Genomic DNA, 24,789 nt, shown 5'->3' with positions numbered 1-24,789 from the left:
GGAGGGAGAGAGGGAGAGAGGGAAATGGCCGGGTAAATGTCATCACAGAGCACATGTAGGAGCCAGTGTATGTAGAGTACAAACCTAGTTGTACTCTACATACTTCTGCTAAAAAATACCTGTGTGGTGATACAAATGCAATTATAATCTATTAAGTGCCCACCGCTGTATGTGCATTCTAAAATATATGCAGATTTTCATACCTTGTTTCTTAGTGTGTGTGTAACTGTATAAGCCGCTCATGTGACTGCTCTCTGCTCTCCTCGTTCTGGCCCGCCTCTCTCGTCTCTCAGGCTCACGTCTCTCCTCAGGTCAGTAGGAGTTCTCAGCCCCGCCCACCGACTGTAGCTATCAGATTAGAAGAGAGGCGGGCGGGGCTGACGTCAGGAGAGACGTGAGAGGAGAGGGGCTGGCCGGACCGAGCAGTCACATGAGCGGTGTATACAGTTATATACACACGCTATAAAACAAGGTATAAAGCTGCAAATATTAAAAAAAAAAAAACACACAGAGGTGACCACTTAAAGGATGGTCATTGTATGTATAAAAAAAAGGATTTTGATAAAAACGCTCGGATCGCTCTTCCGGGAGGGGCGGGGCATGTCGGGATGACGTCACCTAACATCGATTTTTCGGGTCGCATGCATCAATGTCACATCGGGGACCCCCCGAATCGCGATGCATCCATTAAATTCCACACCCCTACTCACTAGGCAAGAAAAAAATGAGTTCTGCCTGAGCAGGCTGTGGGGTTGTAGCCTAGGGACCGCCCCATTGGCGGAACTAAAAGTTCTGAAGTGTTGTATTACAACTTGCCTAGTATCTCCAGTGATGGGGCCGACAATCCATTTTGTTACAGAGAGGAGCTGTGTCGGTCGGTGAATATAAGAGAAATGTTATTTGGTTATTGAAATGAGCACATATATATTATAATTTTGTAAGTATTGAGGATCATAGCAAGATCTGCTTAGCGTTTATATCTTATAGATAAAAGACTATTCCGTCTCAGGTCACTTAAGACATGGATCCATTCAATAAAGTTGAACTAGAACCTGTTTAATCACAAACTGTGCAGGGAACTCTTTACTGTTAGAGCAGAAAAGAAGTGGAAATTCCTTCCACAATTGGTGACAGCAGAGAGCGTCGAGAAGTTCAAAAATCACTTAGATGGGTAGCTCGGCAAATGCAATACACAGAGATATGGGAACTGGTAGAGACAAATACTGTGAGGGGTTAGCTCGGCAGCGGGTGTGTGTGACCCCCTGGATGGGTTCACAACACAAAATCAGGCACAGCAGACAGCGTTGTAGGTGGAAAAACAAAAAGGTGCGGTTTTATTTATGCTACATGCAGTGAAAAATATAACAGTCAAGCAAAAAAAAAACATGAAAATAAATCCTAGTCAGCTTGACCTCTAATTACACACATAGATTCCCTGTCTAACAACTGAGTGCAGCCTTGTGCTGCCCCAGTCTCTGTCTCTGTTGTAGAGGTTTGCCACACAGGGGTTAACTCACCGCACACAGTACAGGTGTCACACTCCCCAGTCTATACAAACACAAAACTGGTTCCAGGATGGAGCATCTCCCTCAGCATGCTGGGGTTTTTTGTAGAGGTCTTAATGAGCCCACTTACTTCAGCTGGGCTCATTAACTCTTCCCCTATAGAACTCCCAACACTCCCCTCTAGTTGTACAAGTCCGCATAAAGCCTGAATCTAGGGCATATATATTTTCCATCCTGGATACAACCAGGTGATTTTACCTGCCTGCTGCCACAATACATAAAAAACGTATACACCCCCAACGGTTGAACTAGATGGACTGATGTCTTTATTCAACCTCACCAACTATGAAATTAAGCTTTTAGGGAGAGCCCTTGGTTGGATTTCCATTGCTACTTATTAGTGTGAAAGCCATCAGTCTTTCGCATAAACGTGCATTCTCTTGAAATGGAAAAAGAAGGCATTATCCTCTATTGGGATTTGGTCATTCTCAGACAGGGAGATCCAAATAGCAGAAAGGAAATACTGGGACTATACTTGCCTACCCTTGCTCCCTTCATTCCCAATCATTGGAGAGACCATTACATGTGACAAGAGCTCTACATATGAATGACAATTTCCATCAGAGACTGGTTTATGTAAATTCCTTTTTAATAACAGTTGTAGATGAATATGCAACGGTTTCTGGATATAATCACAAGGCAGCAGAACTAAAATGAAAGTGGTATAGCGGAGAAATATTCCACAAACTTAATTCCTGTCCAATAACCTCATAGAAAACTGTCTGGTTGCCTCTTTGTGCCTAGCAAGACAGCCAGTGCAGACTACCGGACTACAGCAAATTAACATAAATATTCCATATTACAATTTCTGCACAGGTCTGGCTACTTTAACATGAATGGCTGTGAATGTTTGAAGTATTTTTCTACATAGTGTAACTGAATAACTGTTTGAAATAGTCACAGTACAACATAAAACTAAAAACATGAACGTTCAAAATTGGTAAATCACCCAAATACTCCTAAAGCACAGTTATGGCCCAAGCGACATGGAAACAGACATTTTTGAGGTTGACCCAATATTTCCCATATATAGCTGATCAAAATACAAGGAATTAATGACATCACTATTGAATAGTAGCAGCATCCAGACATGTGGCCAACAGGTACACTTTGATCTAGGGTCTTACAGTAGGAGAGATTTACAAAGACATTTGCAGGCAGATTAAATAAAGTAAATATATGTGCATTAATTGACACAAATTGTCTAGCAGCTTACGGCTTCTTTTGCAAACACCCTCCTCCTTTGTCATGATACACCAGTATACAAGATACATCCAAGCAAATTTTAAAGCTGAAGTTTAGTTAAAAAAATTTCATTATAGCTTTAGTTACATACTTACCAGTAATTAAGTATTCCCTATGATGTGCAGCTGCTGGATTCTGTAGATGTCCTCACAGCAGAGCCACCTGTCCTCCTTCCTGCTGCTGAACTTGCGGTGCCGTGGGGATTAAAAGCTTTGAGTCTCAGCTGCACTAAAGATGAACACGTCCTCCTCCTACACTTGTATAGGTTCTTTCACTGATTGCATGGCTTGTTACACCATCCACGAATGAGGCAGGGGGTCTGATCAGTCACAAAATTCTTTCCTCCATTCACAGGTCATGTTACAGGCTGAAAGAACTTCCCAAACTCAGGAGAGGGTAAGAGGGGACATGTCCATATAAGCTGAGCCCCAGAGACCCAAAACAGCACTGGAAGATCAGCAGCAGGAAGAGGACAGAGCAGTCCTGCTGTGAAGATTTCTACAGAATTCAGAAGCCTGCACATAATGGGACGCATTTCATAACAGGTAAATGATGTGACCCAGGTTATAGAGAAAAAAAAAAAAAACAGTTTTTAGCTTCAGCTTTAATATTTTTCTCAGTTTGAAATGAAAGTGTTGCAAATGCAGTGATAATTGAAATCTACAAAATGTAAAATTTACAAAACTGGGATATAAATATACCTACATCTGTCAAATCTCCACAAAACTAACTTGCTTAGCATTGTCTATAAGCATGATTCAGGCCTGGCCGTAGATTCCACGAATAGTGTAATTTCTGGAGCAACTAAATAACTGAATGAAGCTCGTTTTACTTATATTTATATTATTTTTTAGGATTAAACCTAATTGGGTTTGATTTGCCAAAACTGGAACGCGCTGATGCAGCTCTGCATAGAAAGCAACCAGCTTCCAGGTATTTTTTTGTCAAAGAAGCTGGAGTTAGAAGCTGATTGGCTACCATGCACAGTGTGCTGCTATCCTTAACAATATCAATTTGACTCCAGTTTTCATAATTTACATCTGATGTGTGCGAATGAGCAGGACTAAGACAAAATATAATGGCTACTCTTTTACCAGACCAGAAATTGCATAGAACGTTATAGTATTGGCTAGCCTGGTACCAGCAGACTTATTGGAAGTAGTCTATTCCCTGAAATTTATTTATGTAAACTAATTCACTCAGAACAAAAGAAAAACGTTTTTATACTTTTGTTTCAGCTCATATAAACAATAAAATACTCCTTAGAGAGCTCCAGGAACCAAGCGCACCATCAAATTCCCATCATAACATGGTATGCAGCGGCACAGTGTCTTAAAGTCCCTCATCATTGTATGTTGGAGGAGATGGCTTCAAGATGCTTTGAGGATCATTTTCCACTAGAGGGCGCCAAGTTACTTCACCAGTTAACAGAAGATCTTCTCCATTTAGTGAATCCAGATATTGCATCTGAAATGAGAGGAACGATAATAAAAAATTGGTTAATATATGCGAACAGTTTAAAACAACACTTGCCTTTTTTTTTTTTTTGGAGTGGGGAAGGGTTAGAGCCTCTTCTAACTTTTTACTGTTGTCTGTATCCCCATTTAAGAGATTTCTCTTCTCGCTGTTAAAGAGGAAGTAAACCCTGATGAGTTTACTCCCTCTTTTTTCCCTGCAAAGGTAAAGCATAATGGACTGCTATGCATTGCATAGTAGCCCATTATGTGTCACTTACCTGACACAGGAGCCAGCGAAGTCGCCGCTGTCCCCTGTAGTCCGCCGCATCCATCTTGCTGGTGGCGTCTCGCAGCTCCGCCGCTGTCATTCGGCGAAGCCGCGATGACGTCACTCCTGCGCATCACACGGGAGTCGACAAATGCGGCAGCTCCATTCTTGGAACTGCCGCGCTCAGTGCGCCTGCGCGCCGCTGTCTACGGCGCATGCGCCGTAGACAGCGGTGCCCGTTTTCGGGCAAATATCTCCTAAACCATATAGGTTTAGGAGATATTGCTTGGACCTACAGATAAGCCTTAATCTAGGCTTACCTGTAGGTCAAAGTAGTTTGTAAGGGTTTACAACCACTTTAAGCCACCAAATCACCTCCACAGCCTCCCTTCCACCCAACTGCCCTTGACATGTATCCCAGGCTCTGCTGTCCCAGCTGGGTGTCTGCTCCCCAGCGAATCTACATGGATTATATTATATTACAGATTTCATTGTCACATTCCCCAGCTGCTGGGGCCAGGGAAGTAACTAATGCTCAATTAGCTTCAGTGAAAAGCTGTAAAGAGAACCTGTCACAGCAAAACTATCAGGTAGGGTTTTTTGCCCCCTGTTGACAGCAACAAACTTAATTGTAAAAGGAAAAAAAAAAAAGAAAAAAAGGAAAAGAAAAAGAAAGTAACAAATAACATGCACCTAAGTACAAAAATGACAACTGGACTACAGGTTACATATTACCATGAACGTTAGAGTGAGAGCAATATTTCTAAGGCCACAGTCACAGTTACAGCTAACTCTAAACTGATAACGTCTGAAGGCTATACATTGACGCCTATGGATAATTTGGAGTACCAAGTTTGTCACTATTTCATGTATTGCGCAATTTTAAGGCTTGACATGTTGGGTATGCATGTACTCATCACAATATCATGGTTTATATTTTACAAAGAAAAAAACAGTTTGTGTACATTAAAATTAACTTTTTTTTTTACAAACAATTTACATTTGAAAGCATGTGCCCTGGCTTTAAATTTGTTCTATACATAGTTTTCCCAGAATGTTTGTAAAGGCAGAAGGTTTTTTTTTATCTTGATGCATTTTATGCATTAAGATAAAACTTTCTGTGTGTAGCAGCCCCCCTCAGCTCCCCTAATAGCTGATAGAATAGAGAGAACTGACACCAGCAACGAGATAGAGAGCACTGACACCAGCCCCGAGATAGAGAGCACTGACACCAGCCCCGAGATAGAGAGCACACTGACACCAGCCCCGAGATAGAGAGCACTGACACCAGCCCCGAGATAGAGAGCACTGACACCAGCCCCGAGATAGAGAGCACTGACACCAGCCCCGAGATAGAGAGCACTGACACCAGCCCCGAGATAGAGAGCACTGACACCAGCCCCGAGATAGAGAGCACTGACACCAGCCCCGAGATAGAGAGCACTGACACCAGCACCGAGATAGAGAGCACTGACACCAGCACCGAGATAGAGAGCACTGACACCAGCACCGAGATAGAGAGCACTGACACCAGCACCGAGATAGAGAGCACTGACACCAGCACCGAGATAGAGAGCACTGACACCAGCACCGAGATAGAGAGCACTGACACCAGCACCGAGATAGAGAGCACTGACACCAGCACCGAGATAGAGAGCACTGACACCAGCACCGAGATAGAGAGCACTGACACCAGCACCGAGATAGAGAGCACTGACACCAGCACCGTGAGAGCACTGACACCAGCACCGTGAGAGCACTGACACCAGCACCGTAAGAGAGCACTGACACCAGCACCGTAAGAGAGCACTGACACCAGCACCGTGATAGAGAGCACTGACACCACACCCACATCAAGATAGAGAGCACTTACACCACACCAGCACCGAGATAGAGAGAGAGCACTACCACTGACACCAGCACCGAGATAGAGAGCACTGACACCAGCACCGAGATAGAGAGACAGCACTGACACCAGCACCAGCACTGAGATAGAGACGGCACAGTGGTGTTGTGGTTAGCACTCTCACCTAGCAGTAAAAAGGGTCGCTGGTTTGAAACCCAACCATGACACTACTTGCAGTTTGCATGTTCTCCCTGTGCCTGCGTGGGTTTCCTCCGGGGTACTCCAGTTTCCTCCCACGCTCCAAAGACATGCAGGTAGGTTAATTGGCTTCTGTCCCAAATTGGCCCTAGTATATGAATGGGGACCTAGGATTGTGGGCTCCTTGAGGGTAGGGACCGATGTGAGTGTGCAATTTACAGGGATAGGGACAATTGTGGACACTCACTCAGGTTGAACTGGATGGACGGGGGTCTTTATTCAACCTTGCTATGTAACTATATATATTTGAAAGAAAGTATATTATACGTGTACAACCCTATATACTGTACACCTATACCAGTCCTTAAAAGGACCTTTGTGGACCTAATAGTAATAGCTAGTGATTAAACTGACTGTCCCTGCTCCACACAGCGTCCTGTCCCTGCTCCACACAGCGTCCTGTCCCTACACTGACAAAAGACAGCTGCAGAATCGGTCAGCAGTGCAATCACCAGCACAGCAGTCAGCAGCAGTGCACCGAACCCTATATACTGTACTACACCTATACCAGTCCTTAAAAGGACTTTTGTGGACCTAATAGCTAGTGATTTGTGTCACTACAGTCTCTCCCTGCTCCACAGAGCGTCCTGTCCCTACACTGACATAAGACAGAATGTAAAATGGCCGCCAGATCAGGTCTATTTATAAGATAGGGGGAATGTCCAATTGTCCATGTGCTGAAATGTCTCAATTGGCTGTCCTGTACCCCATGATGGATGTGTCATCATGGGTCAAAGTTCTTTCACAATGTAAACGCATATGTCTGCCGGGCGAACAACGCCAGAAGTCCGCCGGTTTGGCGAATCGCGAACACGCAGAATTTGCCGCCAACCGACCGCCGGGCAGACCGCAAGGCCATCTCTACCAACAGACAGACCGAGAATAAACCCCACAGTCACGCTGATAAGCGTATTATTACACACTCCCTTCCATTGGAAAAAAAATTAGGGCAAATATGCACTTCCATTAAAATGTGAAGAGTTAAAAACCTGTCCAGAATTCACTGACTTATTTACTAGAGGAGTGATCTATAAAAAATAAAATAGGATTTTCCTGTAAGTTCTCACTTTCAAATGAAGGCAGCAGCTAATGTCACATCTCCGTGACTTTGGGCAACTTACTTTCCATCCACTGTGTGCATACACCTGCCAAATATCACATAGCGGAGCATTTACCTACGCACGGCTCCTCCAAATCATATTTGCCTTTCAAGAGATCTAAGCGTTTCCAGCGGGAACGCAGCGGGGAGAGGTGAGACATGTAAACTCACATTTTCTGTAAGTCTTTCTAATTTGTAGTCAAGGCTTGAGTATTGTTACTATTAACAGTCTTAAACGGCTCTACGCCTGGGTTAAGCTGCCAAGTCAACACATTTTCAAATATGCTGCAATATGCTAATTCTTTCAGCAATTTAATCACGTAGTTAGTCAAATATCATTACAGGTCATAATTAAACTTGTCAGATCCATCTAACTGTGCATGTTCCCTAGTTCTTCTAAATGAAGCTTTGGTGATATAGAAACTAGCACTTCTGAATATGATATATTTTAGTTTGGAAACTGATCAGAATAGATCAGAAAATGTGCACCTGAGGCTTGAGAATTATTTTTTTTTTTCATGAGACCAAGTGTGGATAATCTAATGAATGATCCAACAGCATGAAAAATAATAGACCTTGTTCACATGGGCTTCAGCTTGTGAAATAGTCAGAGGCCTGCAGAAGAGAAGGCTTAACAGAAGACTCTTACAAGCATTGCTAAGCTGTCACCAGGCTTCAAGCATTAGTTTAAAGTGTTCACCTTTCCAGAAAAGGTGAATAAACCCTACACCCTCTTGGTCCACCCTGGCTCATCTGGCTGGTGTAGCAGTCCACTGATTTGAAACATTTGTTCTTCTTCCCCTTCTGTTTGATTCCAATATGTCAAAGAGGTAATGTGCTGACCAATCAGATTTATTCTTATCTGTCCCGGAAACCTTGCAGAAAGAAAAGGCAAAATAGCGGGGATTCCAAATCAGTGGACTGCCTAATGGTAAATACAGTATATTGTAATATTTTAAGAGTAACTGCACTTTTGTTTGTTGCAAATTCCTACCTTTTGCTATACTTAAGAAAGAAAGCTGTGTATTTGTCTGTGTCCATATCCTGAGTGAATCTGTATGGGAGTGGTTTTATAGTTATCAATCAGCTGCTGGGTCTGCATCCCTTTAGATGTGATTTCCCTTTGAGAGTATCTCACCAAAAATGACATTGTTGCAGGGAATACTCAAAATATGATTTGTATATTCGTACAGACTTCTGGTAAAATCAGAAAGTCCCACAAGTAGGAAATGACATACCTGGGGGATGTTCTGTATACTATCTGTGTACAGAATGCCTTCAGGTAGCCATATTTCATTACATTTTACAGAAAATTACAGAGCTGCAGATTGAAAAGGAAAGTACATTTTTAATAACATTCAATTACAATATGGCCTGAGTTGCAATTGTATATGCTATATTATTTGTTTTATTTACTAGCTTTTCCCCCCACAAAAGAGGTTACCCTTTAACCTCCCTGGTGGTATAATTATTTCAGATTTTAGGTGCTGAAAGCGGTACCATAATTTTGCATGGAAATTTGGCGTTTTATATTGTAGGCCTGTAATTCTTAGAAATAATTCAAGTAAATCCGTCCAAACAAGAGTCAAATAGACATCCCGGGTATGATAAAATTTGAAATATTATAATATAATGTGTATATATATATATATATATATATATATATATATATATATATATATATATATATATATATATATATAATAAATAACCATAAATAATAACAAATAATAATATAATAATAATAAAAATTATTCAATAATGTAATCAAATCAAAAACACTGAAATATGCAGAGTTGTCACTGTCATTACTTTCAGTGTTTGATGATGGATTTCCCCTTGAATTATTATCGCTCAATTCTGCAAATTATTCTAATTTATTATTGCTGTTTTCTAGCTGGTCTATAACCACTTTTGATGTAAATGGAAATTTTTTGGTTGCTATGGACAATGTCCAATTTCTTGGCATAAAGAACAGTATTTATAATATAAAACTGCATACAGGATACTGGACAGACCACTAGGGACAAAGGGGATGTGAAATTATTTGATACAGTACTGTAATCTGTAAGATTACAGGATATTTTATCTATACTTTGTTTTTTACTTTTTGAATTTGGCGCCGAACTCCATCCCCATGCATCGCAACGCTCGCAGGGAACGGAGCTCGGTGCTGTGACAGATCGAGCGAGACACGGCGGCTCACTGATCACAGCGGGGAGACATCGCAGGATCCAGGGGACAAGGTAAGTAACCCCCTACATGGATCCTGCGATGGGATCCCGAGTCTGGCTTGGGAATACCGCTTATGGTAATGAAATCTTACCCCGAGCCAGACACGGGAATACCGCCAGTGAGGTTAAGAAAGAAATCACATGAGGGCAGTTGGGTTAGTCTTAATCAGCAATAAACATATCATCTATTACAATGCACTGTAGGGAGATTTTACTTTCTGTCCTAGCTACTATGTTTAATTGAGCTGTGCAGGAGAGGAAAAAATAAAGTAGTGGCATATCATTGGTGCGGTTGAGCTGAATTGTTATCGCCTAAAACCTAATCCTGCTCCGGAACATTCTAGAAGGTGCTGATTTACTAAAGGCAAATAAACTGTGCACTTTGCAAAAAATATGCAATCACATGCCAGGAAAATAATAAACACCATTTTGTTTGTACATGATTGGATGATGAAAATCTACCCTCTGATGTAGAGCAGTGGTCTCCAAACTGCGGCCCAAGGGCCAGGTGTGGCCCTTTGCATGCTTTTATCCAGCTCCTGGGGCACTACTCCTACCACTGACTCCAACAACGGGGTACTATTCCTACCACTGACTCCAACAATGGGGCACTAATCCTACTATTTACTCCAACAATAGGGGAACTATTCCAACCATTGCCTCCAACAATGGGGCACTATTCCTACCATTGACCCCAATGATAGGGCATTCATAAGCTATTCATGGCAGTCATTTTTTACTGGGGAACAGCTGCATCACTGCAAGCATAATATATTGCATACTGATAACTGAAAACAGACAACTATTACAAATGATCTGCCTACAAAGAGATACATGGGGTGCTGGATCAGAATTCTTCTAATCTGTTCTAGGCCCCGCTGACCCCAACATTAAGATGTGAAAAAATAACTCAGGCAATTAAAAAGAAATCCCATAGGCCTCACTTAACACATTGGTTAGCTCACACAAAATGATGTGTGAACAAACCCAGCTTAAACAAATTTTACAGGCATATTTAATTACTTCCCGCAGGGAGGCCATCATATAAAGTCCTGGGCTTTAAATGGAGATATCTGAATGATACTTGCAGCTGCCATTTTTACTACCATTTTTTTCGGCAGGCAATTCCCTGCAAAGTAAAAGCCCTCACAACGACATCCTCCCCCTCCTGCAGCTCTCCGATGCTTCTCCCGGCTCATCCATGTGATCAGGGTGCTGGAGAATTGAACCGCAAATGGTGGCAGTTTACCATAGAGCTGGCCATGGACCAGATGGTCCCTGACAACCTATATGACCCGTGGAGGCTGGAAGCGATGTGACGTCGTCACTTCTGGTGCTGTAGATGTAAACACTGGCTTTTTTTTTTTTTCCTGGGAAGCTTAAGATTGTTTTTTTTTCTCATCTCAGGCTTTCCAGTATAAAACGTAGAAGCTGAGGACTTATAGACCCCAGATCTCCCCGTCAAAACCTGTCATGCCCTATTCCTATTACAAGGGATGTTTACATTCCTTGTAATAGGAATAAACGTGATTAAAGAAAAATGTAAAGGAAAAGTTTAAAAATAAAATAAACAATACATTTTAAGAGATGGAGATCTTTAAGTACCAAGGATTCCACGAGTATGCGCAATTTGAAAGTGTACATATCAGGTATCTATTTACATCATCTTTCACATTATACAAAAAAAAGTGTTTTATTCCAAACAAATTGCGTTTAAAAAGTTGCTGGGCAAATCAGGGCCAGATTAAGATGGGCCTGGTGCTGAGGATTTTGGTGGGGTTTTTAACATTTTTTGTTATAACAAATTAAGTTAAATAAGGAAAGGGAGGGTGAGAGATATATAAAGGGTATGAGAGAGGGGTTAGGGGTAAGGGAGGGAGGTTGAGAGAGAGAGAGAGAGAGATGAGAGAGAGAGAGAGAGAGAGAGAGAGAGAAAGAGAGAGGATGCGCATGTGCATGCGTGGGAGTGACATCAACGCAGCCCAGCAAAGGCAAGTGACTGAAAGCACAGAAACCGGAAGGAAGACCAGTGAAGATGGAAGGGTCTGAGACCCGCCAGGCTGATCATAGCACAGTGCTGCAGGGCTCAGTCTGACAGGTAAGTATACCCTAATGTGCCAATATGCTCTGCATACTTGTACATTATGGCATAACCTACCTCAGGGCCTCTAAAAAGTAGAAATGTTAGCAAAGTTTACTACTGCTTTAATATTACAGGATCCCAGGAGCCTCTCATGGGCCCCCATACTGACCTGGTAGCCCTTGGGTAGTGCCCAAGTGCATAGTTTCCAACATTTCAAAAATATATTCAGGGACACATTTTTTACCAGTGGTATATTTAGAGTAGCTTACATCCCCTATGTTCCTCTATACATCACAATAGTAATCACAAAATTAAATGAGTACTAATAATGTGCAGAACAAATATATGAGTACTGAGATAATTTACTTTAGTTGCACTAACAAAAGTGTGCCCATTCTAGAGCTGGTAACATTTAATTTTAAAGAACTGTTTGTGGGTAAGAGGCATAGGGGAGGAGTATGGATGGCATAAAAGTGGGAAATATGTGCAGGTGAGGGAGAGGAATGTTGAGGGTATAACAGTGTGGAGGTATGGCAGTTTGCCCTATGTACAGGAGATGAGTGTAGAGGGTATGCCAGTGGACAGTATGTACAAGAGAGTAGTGCGGAGGGGATGACAGTGGGCAGTATATACAGGAGAGGAGTGTGGAGGGAATGATGGGGGCAGTATGTACAGGAGAGGAGTGTGGAGAGAAAGACAGTTGGAAGTATGTACAAAAGAGGAGTGTGGAGGGTATGACAGTGGGCAGCATGTACAGGAGAGGAGTGTGGCTGGCATGAGAGTGAGAGAGTTTTTTGATCACATTTCTTTACAGCTGTCTCCTAACTTTGCTGCCGCGCTGTTACATGACTTTCTGATGGAAACTACAACTGCCTATTTTAACACATATTATGCAGGCAAGCTCCACTGTTATTTAGAAGTGGCTGTAAAATAGATACCAGAGATTAGCAGCATAGAGATAGAACGATTAAGAAACGGGTAAAAAAAAATTGTCATTTAAAAAATAAAATTAATTTATAATACACAGTCCTCAACACAAACTAAATGTCATTCAATTACATCTACTTTAAAGAGCTAAATTGGTGGAAGAACATCAGCAGGAGGCACTCGTCTAGAGTGTCAGCTAGCATCACAAGAAAAAGATGAAAGTATGTATGTATTTAGTTTTATTAGCCTTGACAAAGGCATCATATCTAAAAATGCAATTTAAAAAATGATCTAGCTTTCTGGATATATGCTGCCATCATGTCTATGAATGCTCTAGCATCGTATTTGTCCCAACAAAGAGAATTTGCCATGTCTGCAAGGTGTGAGTGAATTTCACTATGTTTCTGGAAGACGTCTGCTGGAATAACACTGTTTAACATACACAAAGTGTCCCGAAGGTCTGGGAACTGTTTTCACCATGCTTGGCCTGCAGTCAGCCAGCGAGAGCACCAGCTCACAGAGTGGCAGGAACACAGACCAGCTGAATAAACAATGACATGTTAGAGAGAAAGTTGAAAAAAAAATTCAATCTGCTTTCGAGATCCTGCCTGTCCCATACTTGTTAACACGGCTGTTCCAGCCCAATCTCACATAATCCGTAATGAATACCTTGTGTTAACAAACCTTTGGAAAAGAAAAGTCAATATTTCATTTTACAGTACGCAGCAAAATTAATTTTAGAGATCGTGTTGTAGAAGCAGCGCAAGACATGTTCATCTTGATCTTAGCAGAGAACCTGATGGCCAACTCTGTCCTGTGAAGACTTTTGAAGAAGATAGTTAACTAGGGCTGCAATTACACCTTGAAAGCACTTATATCTTTGGTAAAGATCTTGCAGAAATCTTGTAAGAAGCATGGAGTCATTGGAAAAGGATTACGTAACACACAGGTGTTTCTGCAGACCCATACAGCTCAGTCCATGCAGAAAAAGACATCATTAAAACCAAACCTTAGAAGGACCTACAAAATCCACATGAGACTAAACACTAAAACATTCTTTGGAATTGAAGGATTATTAAGCATGTCACGGTGGTGTTTATTTCGTTTAACGAGTCCAGCTACACTAGCTCGACCACAGAAGACACCATGCTGGAAACTCTTAGGAACTTGCTATGCACGGATTCAGTGATGGCGGCTTTCCTCCATGTCCTTGCTGTGTCCACACACTTGGAAAAACATTAAAGAGGAACACTGTGTATAGGGTGGATAAATAGAGAAGGGTTAAATCATCTGTCAGGTTTATATTACTGTCTGTGCCCCCACTGAGCAGATTTCCCAGTACTTGCTCTCCTGATAACCAGGGTACTTCTGTGACCTGAATCATCTGTTTTCCTTATTTGGAAGACATTCTCCATATCCCCTCTATGATATGTGATACTCCATAGAATATATAAAGAATGAACTCCAGGAAACTAAACAGTAAGTATATCTTGTAGCAATGCCTTGGTTGACCAAAGTAAGGACGTGAGAGAAAATGTACCCAATGGGCACACAGACAGCAACATAATTAAAGGGGTTCACCTTTTCACAGACAAATGAAAAGGTGAACTAAACTCTGAACATCCTGGCCTTCCCCTCCAGACCCCAAACATCACAAACAACAGCCTTGCAGTGAGTATCAATCCAAATGTTCACCCTTTCAAGCACTCATTGGTTAGAGCAATCATTGTGACTGCTCTGAACAACGAGAAGCACTTCTTAATTGGTCACCCTAGCTACAGAAGATGCTTCAATTTGCCCTTTTCATTGGTCAGCAGGGTCAATTGGCTGTCATTGCTAGCATTATGATCGATACTCACGGCAGGCCTGTGTGCTGTGTTTTTCAGTACACAGTCTCCAACACCAGCAGTGTTGTGTCTGGTATATTTGAATTCAGTAAGCTTTTTCATGTTTCGTGAAAAGGTGAATTTTAACTTTCAAGAAACTGATTTTAATTCTTTCTCTGATCTACAACTGAACAACTGATCAGTTGCTTTACATTAACATTTTAAAACAGAGTTAGAGTGGTAGTAAACTGAAACCCCCCCAAAAACAAAACTTTTCCCCTGCAGGGCAATGTTATATGTGCTAGTATGCACTGCTTACTAGCACATTATGTTAAACTTACCTTACAATGAAGCCCTCCAGTGGCAAGCTGTCGCCACTGGAGGCTTCCATCTTCACCTGTTCTTCTTTCTGGGTTTGTGTGCTCCTGCCTTTGAATCGCAGAGCCGTGGTGACATCACTTCCATGCATGCATGTGGGAGTCACAGTTTATGGCACAGAGCTCTGAAGGAACAGCATGGGTATGTCACCGGCTACTACACAAGTAATTATCTCCTAAACAGTGCACACTTAGGAGATATTTACAGTGCCTACAGGTTAGGCTTACCTGTCGGTAAAATATTAACAACTTAACCACCACTTTAACAAGGCCTCTCATTTTGAGCAATCCTGTATTTCAATGGGAAAAAGACCTCAATATATTTTATTTACACCACCAGATCAATGCTGAAAATTTTTTCACCTCACTCTGAAATCCTCCATCTACAACTTTAAATTCTTGTCCAGGCGGTACTAAACTCCTATGGTCACAAACTATCTAGAAACCTAGGACAAATGCTGGAGTTGCAACTTCGATAGGGGTTTCATTCTACCTCTAGTCTGGTCCTGCCCAATGATCAAATCTATCAAGAATCAGAGAAGTCTCTCAAAAATTCACAGACTTTAGTATTCTCAGGATTCAGCCTTTTTTTTTTTTTTTTATCGGCACCATTCAAGAATACCCAACAAAACATACAAGCAATCCATCCTTTGTCACCTCCTAGATGCTGACAAATCCTGCATAACAATCAAATGGAGAGATTCTTATCCTCCCTTGATATTTATGTAGTTATACAAGGTGGAAGATATCAAAAGGATGGAGAATTTGCAACCCCAATTACAAAAAAGTTGTAATGCTATGTAAACTCCACATAAAAACAGAATGAAATGATTTGCAAATCTCATAAACCCATATTTTATTCACAACAGAAAATAGAAAACTTTGCAAATGTTTGAAATGAGAAAACGTACCATTTTAACCACTTGCCTCCCGCCCATTGTCAAATGACGGCGGCAAAGTGGTTTCAAAATCCTGACTGGACGTCATAGACCGTCCTCAGGATTTTGGCGTGCGCATCGCGGCGATCGTTGTTGCGGTGTGTCAGTCTGACACCCCACAACTACGATCTCGGTAAAGAGTCTCCGGCAGAGACTCTTTACCACGTGATCAGCCGTGTCCAATCACAGCTGATCACAGTGTAAATAGGAAGAGCCGGTGATCGGTTTTTTCTCACTCGCGTCTGTCAGACATGAGTAGAGGAGAGCAGATCGGCTGCTCCTCTGACAGGGGGGAGGTTGGTCTGCGCTGATCGATTATCAGCACAGCCCCCCCGAGGATGCCCACACTGGACCACCAGGGACGCCACCAGACCACCAGGGATGCCCAGCACCAGGTATGCCACCCTAGACCACCAGGGATGCCAGTCAGTGCCCACAATGGATGCCAATCAGTGCACACAATGGGCATTACTGATTGGCATCCATCAGTACAATACAATGCTGCCTATCAGTGCCCATCCGTGCCACCTATCAGTGCCCATCCGTGCCCATCTGTGCTGCCTAGCCATGCCCAGCTGTGCTGCCTATCCATGCCAATCCGTACCAGTTATCAGTGCTAATTTGTGCCACCTATCAGTGTCCATCCGTCTCGCCCATCAGTGCCACCTATCAGTGCCACCTATCAGTGCCACCTATCAGTGCCCATCAGTGAAGGAGAAAACGTACTTATTTACAATGTTTTGAAACTGAAACAAAAAAAAACTTTTTTTCAAAATTTTCGGTCTTTTTTTATTTGTTTAGCAAAAAATAAAAACCGTAGAAGTGATCAAACACCACCAAAAGAAAGCTCTATTTGTGGGAAAAAATTATAAGAATTTCATTTGGGTACAGTGTAGCATGACCGCGCAATTGTCATTCAAATTGTGACAGCGCAGAAAGCTCAAAATTGGTCTGGGCAGGAAGGTGTTTAAGTGTCTGGTATTGATGTTTAAGGAAAAAAATAAGGTAATTTTGAAATCGATAGCAGCAATACATCTCACAAAAGTTGGGACAGGGTCATGTTTGCCACAGTGTAGAAACCGCACTTCTTTTAACTACACTCTGTTATTGTTTGCGCTGAGCTGAACATAGCTGAGGCTGTCAATCAGTGGGGAGCTCCCTCCCGTCACATTTTTTTCTCTTGGTGTCAGGAAAACTCATGACTCATGCTGATAGCAGAGGAAGGAGGCAGCAGAGAGAAATGACACTTAGTGCTCCTAATTGAGACAAGTACACACTATATAAGGATATGCTGTGTTTTTCTTTCATGTCTGAGGTTTACAACCACTGTAAGCTAAAGGTAGGGTGATCACTTTGTAGTGTCAGTCAGCTTCATCCAGAATGCAGACACCCTAAGACAAGAAGTGTGTTACTGGCAGGATCACTAGGTAGAAAAAGGAAAAAAAAAAGCCTAAGAAAAGGAAACAAGTGCAGCCACCTCATTTTAGGATTGGAAATCTGCAATATATTACATTTTTGTTTTGATGTTTAACACTTCTTTAATTCTATCCACAAAAATGGGCCTGGAACCCCACTTTAGGTTTGATATATGAAAATTGTTTTATATAGTGACATACTGTATGTGACAACACTTTCAAGCTGTAGTTTCCCCAAAGCCTCATGTAATGAACATATTGATTCTTTATTGGGCAATATCAACAACTGTATATCCCTTAGTGTTTGGTAATGTGGAACCTAACCAATATAGACTCCTTTCCTAATCACATACATAAAAGTAAAAGGAAAAAAAAAAAACAGAACAACAAAGAACTATTTTCCCTGTCAAATACTTGTAAAGTATTTAAGATCCACCCCCTGCTGTGCTCTATGGCTGCGTATAATTAAAAAGGTGACAATAGTTTTCACAAAGAGCAAATGGCAAACCTTTCTATCGGTTTATGACTTTCTTTGGAAATGTGCAAGGTTATGTGTAATTCACGAATGTGAAATATACAGTTACAATATAATATTCCCAACACTGGGACATATAGAACTATAAATAATGGGGGCTACCCTGCTCCATTATGAACATCTTTGGCCTAATTTAACATGCATTGCTAATTTGAATGGGCTGCACAACCAAAGTGCACCAAAAAAATAATTTTTTTTTAACTTACTGTAAAATCTTTTTCTTAGAGCCCATTGAGGGACACAGGAATTCAGGTCAAGTTTTACTACCTCTTACAGAAGGTTTGGACAAAAAAATAATAAGCCGGTGGCGCATACGTGGCGTGAAGCAGGGGATAAGATCTACACGAGAACCGGAGACAAAAGCTGATTCCCCAGGGCTACTAAGCAGCTAAACAAGCCTCAAAATACCCCGCACCCCTGGCGAAACACACAGTGCATGCCGGGGTCAAAGAACCGCCATGGCAAACCGGCCCAAAAATCCCTAACAAACTACTTACTCTGCATGAGAGAGCAGAGCAGGATGTCCAAAGATGGCGCCCAGCCAGACACAGCTCCAGCATGCACACAAACCACAGCCTCATCTCCGGAGCACTCCACAGGGGATAGTGAGTATACTGTACAGCTAACAAAAGCAGATTTGGAGGACAGCCTCACCTGTCTGTATGATAAGTTAGCCAGGAAATTCCAAACCGAACTGCTTAAGTGTACAAACACCCTGTCCCTGGAGATAGCTGCCCTTGGCTGTTCTGCTAGAGACCAAGCACAATGAGCTTAGCCTCTCTCACTCAGACCTCAGAAAGGATCATGAGACCCTCACAGAAAAGGTGCAGCTCTTACAAGTCCACCTTGAGGACCTGGACAATAGAAATAGAAGGAATAATATGAGAGTGAGGGGGGTCCCAGAAACGGTGATAGACCTGCTCCCATCCATACAGAATTTGTTCCAGTCACTTCTCCCTGAAACCCCAGCAGCGTTCTTTACTTGTTACAAAATACACAGAGCCCTGCACCCAAAACGTCCCCTGGACAGACCACCCAGGGATATTGTGCTGTGCTTGAAAGATTTCTTAATCAAACAGGAGATCCTTAGAGCCTCATGCAACACATCTCATATCCAACTAGAGGGCATCACGATCCAAATATACCTGGATATATCACCCACTCCCCCTTGACAAGCGCAGGAAGATGAAGGAGATAACAATTGTACTTCAGGCCTTCCAGATGTTCGCAAATACTACTGGGTGTGCCAGCTCACAAGAATAGTCGACTGGCATGTGCACTCAGACACTAAAGACTGGATACAAATTGAAAATGCCTTCGCTAAGACACCAGTCTCATACCTCCCTTGGATTACCCAGACATCCATACCGAAAGAATACTCTGCCCCTCCCCTAATAGGTCCCACCATGCTGAACTTCAAACTAGCTTGCAAAGCACTCAACGTGAACCCCTCCCCAGGACCAATGACCCCACTAACCCGAAACCCCGATTTCCAACCGGGCCTTACTGCTCATGGCCCACAGGAATCTCTCTTAGCCACACCAATCAGAGCCCAACAATTCTTCCACAATGAGGCACTCCTCTCATACACAGAAATTCCACTTGCACTCCCGGAGCACCAAGACCCCTTTTTTAAATACCTTCAGATTAGGCAATTCTTTCATAACACACAACCAATCACCCAATGGTGTAGAGATCTTACTCCCTTTGAACATATCTGCAAATGCTCAGAACCCCAGAAACACCTAATCTCAGAGATATGAGCTACTCCTGTTTCTGATGAACCCGAACCTGAAGGTAAAACAACAATGGGAGACTGAATTAGCCACTAATATATCTAAAGAAGAATGGGAACACATACGCAAAGGATCCAAAAACAGGTACAAACTCTACTCAAGATGGTACAGGACACCAGATAGGATACACAAATATTTCCCGAGTGTCCCCTCCCTCTGCTGGAGATGTAACTCCGTACACGCTTCATTCCTCCACAATTGGTGGGAATGCTCACTGATACAACCGTTTTGGAAAGCTATACACGCTTTGATCATTGAAATCACAACCTACACCCCAGACTTCACTCCTGCGCAATACTTACTCCACCATACATGCCTTCCACTGTCATCTTATAAAAAATCCCTTACCCTTCATCTCATCAATGCCGCCACACAGTGTATATCAGTTCACTGGAGATCCACTGACACACCAACAGTTGCCGAATGGATTGTCCGTGTGGACAAAATAGCTGAAATGGAAAGACTTATCCACCAAGCCAAAGAAAACCCCAATAAATTTCAAACTACATGGGCTTGTTGGACACACTATAGACAATCTATAAGCGTTGGAAACTCCCATACAAATACTTAAACCCTCACATACGGAAGGATAATCTATACACCGTTAGGTCACGTCACCAATCCGTCCCCTTCCACCCCCTACTTCCCCCTTATATCTTGCAGCCAGGTAACATCACACTGTGTCAACCGGGCTAAGGACCACACCACCTACCCGGTTAGGTGTTTCACGCCAGCAAGACCAACTTAGGTCCCACCAGCAATTTCTCAAATCTGGGATACATCTCAACTTAACGGGGTAACACACTACCTGATTGCAGACAAACCACATGTGAACTAAATACCAGACATTTTTCCCGCCCCCCACCTGTGCACAGTTAGTTCCCTTTAGGGGTGTGCAGGTGTTGGGAGGGCCTGTCAAAGTTTGTCTATATATTACCTTACATAGGTTACCCCTTTGGGGCATAGGAATTCTTGATACCCATGACACAACGATAGCCTTTGAGATGTTGGTCTATTTTAGTTTTTTCTTTTTGCAGTCCTCCCCATATGTACTTATAACTGGCCTGCAGGATGCGCATGGACCTACCTAGAATGTGCTAAATACAATAGCCAAGTGATTATCTGCTTACTAAAGATGTGTTATTTGTATTATTGCCTTGCTGTACAATTCTGACTCTTATAACTTGTACTGCTGTATCCATGTTACTTATATTTCTTTTATTGCAAAAACCTAATAAAATCTTTGCAAAAAAAAAAAAAAAAAAAACAACAATAGTGCTTCAGGCTGCCAGGATTAGATACTGCTGGGGTTTCCCCTTCAAGCTTCATATAATGGCACCACCTATATGGTCACCACGATCCCATAAGGGAATGACCTTTTGGTGAAGCTTGGTCTTATGGATGCTGCTGATCATCCAAGAATGCCATCTACCCCACACCCGTCTGCTATATGCGCTACACCATCTCCCAGGAAGGATTGCCGCAACCAACAACAGGCCCCATTGGGCCCACACAGGCTGGAATAGTCACTATATTGCTTGCATTTACAGTAACCTTACAACAGTCTCCACTCCACATGGAAGTTCTCTTGTGCACGTTTGATCATCCCCTACTCCAATCAAGTCAGATCAAGCACTTGGACACTGTCTAATTTCTGGATCAGTCTCCCCTGGTTTCTTCGGGACCGAACCCACTGCAGTCATTTGACTCCTGAGACAGTCTTTTCCACTTGATTGGAGTTGTGGACCATTTGGTCCATGTTATGTTTCTTTTGGTCAGGATGCATGTTTCTCCCCTGACTTCCATAGCTAAAAAGCTGCTATTTGCAGACATGACTGACAATTACAAGAGTTCGTAGCCGTTGCTGCTTGCCTTTTTTTCTTCTGCTGCTCAACTTATTTTTTACACGCATTTTACTTGATATTATGTCTGCCTTCATGTATATGGTTAAGCTGATATATGATAATATATGTGTTGTATATTGCATCCGCTTATTTAGGCAAATGGATATCACAGAACGGGCTTACAGATTTAAATCTTGGTTAACCTTGTGTCTTGGACTCCTTCTATACCATACACTTCCCCGCTTTACTAAAACATGGGTCTTAAAGCGGAGGTCCACCCTAAAATGGAATCCCCCCCTCCGGCGCCACAATTGGCACCTTTCAGGGGGGAGGGGGGTGCAGTTACCTGGATAATCCAGGTAAATGCACCCACTTCCAGGATAGCTCTCTGCGGAAAGGGGCGTAGATTACGCCCCTTTCCGCAAGTGCCCCGCTGCCTGCTGGGAAAACACACAGATCCCAGAGGCAGCGGGGACCGTCCTTATTGCGCAGCGCGGCTCGCGCATGCGCAGTAGGGAACCGGGAAATGAAGCCGAAAGGCTCCATTTCCTGATTCCCATACCCAAGATGGCGGCGGCAGCACCCGAGAAACGATCTACAGATTGGCTTCGGGTGCCGACATCGCGGGCGCGCTGGACAGGTAAGTGTCACTATTTTAAAAGTCAGCAGCTGCAGTATTTGTAGCTGCTGGCTTTTAAAAAAAAAAAACGCGGAGTCCCGGCGGACTCCCGCTTTAAAGTAATTTCCCACAACCCGAAAGGTTTTAACTCCCCAAATAAAAGGAGGACATCATTTCATTCATACAAGAGATTGGGGGCTGATATTCTCCCTCTCGAGGAGACTCCTCCCACAATCACCTGCACTATTTTAATAGGGCCTTTCAACAAGGTTATTATACCACTTTTGAGCTCAGGACACGAGGAGCCGCTATTTTTATAAGCAATACAAGAATGTTTGATGTATAAAACATTTATAGGGACCCAGATAGTCGCTTTGTGATAGTTAAAGGGAACATTCAGGGAAAAAGCATCACCATTGCCTCAGTATATGCACCTAACGACTCTCAGGCTTCCTTTTTTCAGAAATGTTTTCAAATACTAGATAAATACCACTCTCCCCATATGCTAATAGGAGAGATCTTTAACCACTTGCCGACCGCCGCACGCCGATGTACGTCGGCAGAATGGCACGGGCAGGCATAAGGGCTTACATGTACGTCCTTGCCTGCCCGCCGGTCGGGGGCCCGATCGGGCCCCCGCCCGGTGCCTGCGGCGGTCGGTATTCGTTCGGGAGCGATCCCGGACGAGGGGACGGCCATTCATTCATGGCCACCCCCTCTCGATCGCTCCCGGCGAATGAAAATGTCCGGTGACATCACTTCCTCTCCTGTAATGTAAACACAGGAGAGGAAGTGATGTATTCTCTCCTCCGTGTCGGTAGTTTTCGTTCCGGCACCGAGGAGAGAGGTTCGGTGAGTTGCACCAACACACCCCACATACAGTAGAACATGCCAGGCACACTCACACCCCCCCTTTACCCCCGATCACCCCCCAATTACCCCTGCCCCCCCAGTCACAGTGACACCAATTGCTTTTTTTATTTTATTTTATTTGATATTGCGATATGCGAACTGATCTGGGGGTGTCATTAACATTTCACTGACACTCCCAGCAGTTTGCATAGGGCAGTGTGAACTGCCGCCGGGAGGCATGTGATGCGGGAACCCGCCGCGGATTCGTGGCGTTCCCGCATCGCTCCAGTGTGAACCCAGCCTAATAAGCGATCGTTTTTCTGATCACTGTATTAGTGTCACAGGTGACGCTTGTTAGGCAGGTAGGTATTTAGGTTCGCCGCAGCTTTTTATAGCGCCAGGGACCCCCATATACTACCGCATAAAGCCCCCTGATTGCCCCCTAGTTAACCCTTTCACCAGTGATCACCATATAACTGTTACAGGTGACGCTGGTTGGTTAGTTATTTTTTTTATAGTTTCAGGGCACCCGCCATTTATTACCTAGTCTCACTAGTGTACCCCTAAATTTAGGGGTGTCTACTTTCCAAAATGGGGTCATTTGGGGGGGGTTTGTGCCATCTTGGCATTTTATGGCCTTCAAAACTGTAACGCCCTTAGAAAGCCTGAAGGCGGTGCTTGGTTTTCGGGGCCCCGTACGCGGCTAGGCTCCCAAAAAGTCCCACATATGTGGTATCCCCGTACTCAGGAGAAGCAGCAGAATTTATTTTGGGGTGTCATTTCACATATGCCCATGGCATGCGTGAGCAATATATCATTTAGTGACAACTTTGTGAAAAAAAAAAAAAAAAAAAAAAAAAAAAGTTTGTAATTTTCCCGCAACTTGTGGCAAAATATAAAATATTCCATGGACTCAACATGCCTCTCAGCAAATAGCTTGGGGTGTCTACTTTCTAAAATGGGGTCATTTGTGGGGGTTTTGTGCCATCTTGGCATTTTATGGCCTTCAAAACTGTAATAGGTAGTGAGGAGTGAAGTCAAATATTTACGCCCTTAGAAAACCTGAAGGCGGTTCTTGGCTTTCGGGGCCCCGTACGCGGCTAGGCTCCCAAAAAGTCCCACATATGTGGTATCCCCGTACTCAGGAGAAGCAGCAGAATTTATTTTGGGGTGTCATTTCACATATGCCCATAGCATGTGTGAGCAATATATCATTTAGTGACAACTTTGTGTAAAAAAAAATAAAACATTTTTTTTTTGTCATTATTCAATCGCTTGAGGCAAAAAAATTAAATATTCAATGGGCTCAACATGCCACTTATCAATTTCCTTAGGGTGTCTACTTTCCAAAATGGGATCATTTGGGGGGGTTTTGTACTGCCCTGCCATTTTAGCACCTCAAGAAATGAGATAGGCAGTCGTAAACTAAAAGCTGCGTAAATTCCAGAAAACGTACCTTAGTTTGTAGATGTGACAACTTTTGCGCAAACCAATAAATATACAATTATTGACTTTTTTTTTACCAAAGACATGTGGCTGAATACATTTTGGCCTAAATGTATGACTAAAATTGAGTTTATTGGATTTTTCTAATAACAAAAAGTA

The 24,789-nt window shown here is 42.8% G+C and overlaps 1 protein-coding gene across 1 annotated transcript in view; it reads right to left on the bottom strand.

Moving 5' to 3' along the window:
* Positions 1 to 2,136: 2,136 nt before the first annotated feature.
* Positions 2,137 to 24,789, bottom strand: part of UQCC1 (ubiquinol-cytochrome c reductase complex assembly factor 1) — a 357,706-nt gene continuing 335,053 nt past the window's right edge. The window contains exon 10 of the mRNA XM_077459564.1: positions 2,137 to 4,277. Within this exon, the coding sequence (XP_077315690.1) occupies positions 4,143 to 4,277 (135 nt within the window). The 3' untranslated portion in view covers positions 2,137 to 4,142. The remainder of the gene's footprint in view (positions 4,278 to 24,789) is intronic.

The sequence above is a fragment of the Lithobates pipiens genome, unplaced genomic scaffold, assembly GCF_037356315.1.
Source record: "Lithobates pipiens isolate NorthernLeopardFrog02 unplaced genomic scaffold, aLitPip1_a1.2 Scaffold_28, whole genome shotgun sequence".
Classification (NCBI taxonomy): domain Eukaryota; kingdom Metazoa; phylum Chordata; class Amphibia; order Anura; family Ranidae; genus Lithobates; species Lithobates pipiens.
The sequence above is the reverse complement of the archived record's forward strand: the minus strand, read 5'-3'. Positions and strand labels throughout refer to the sequence as shown.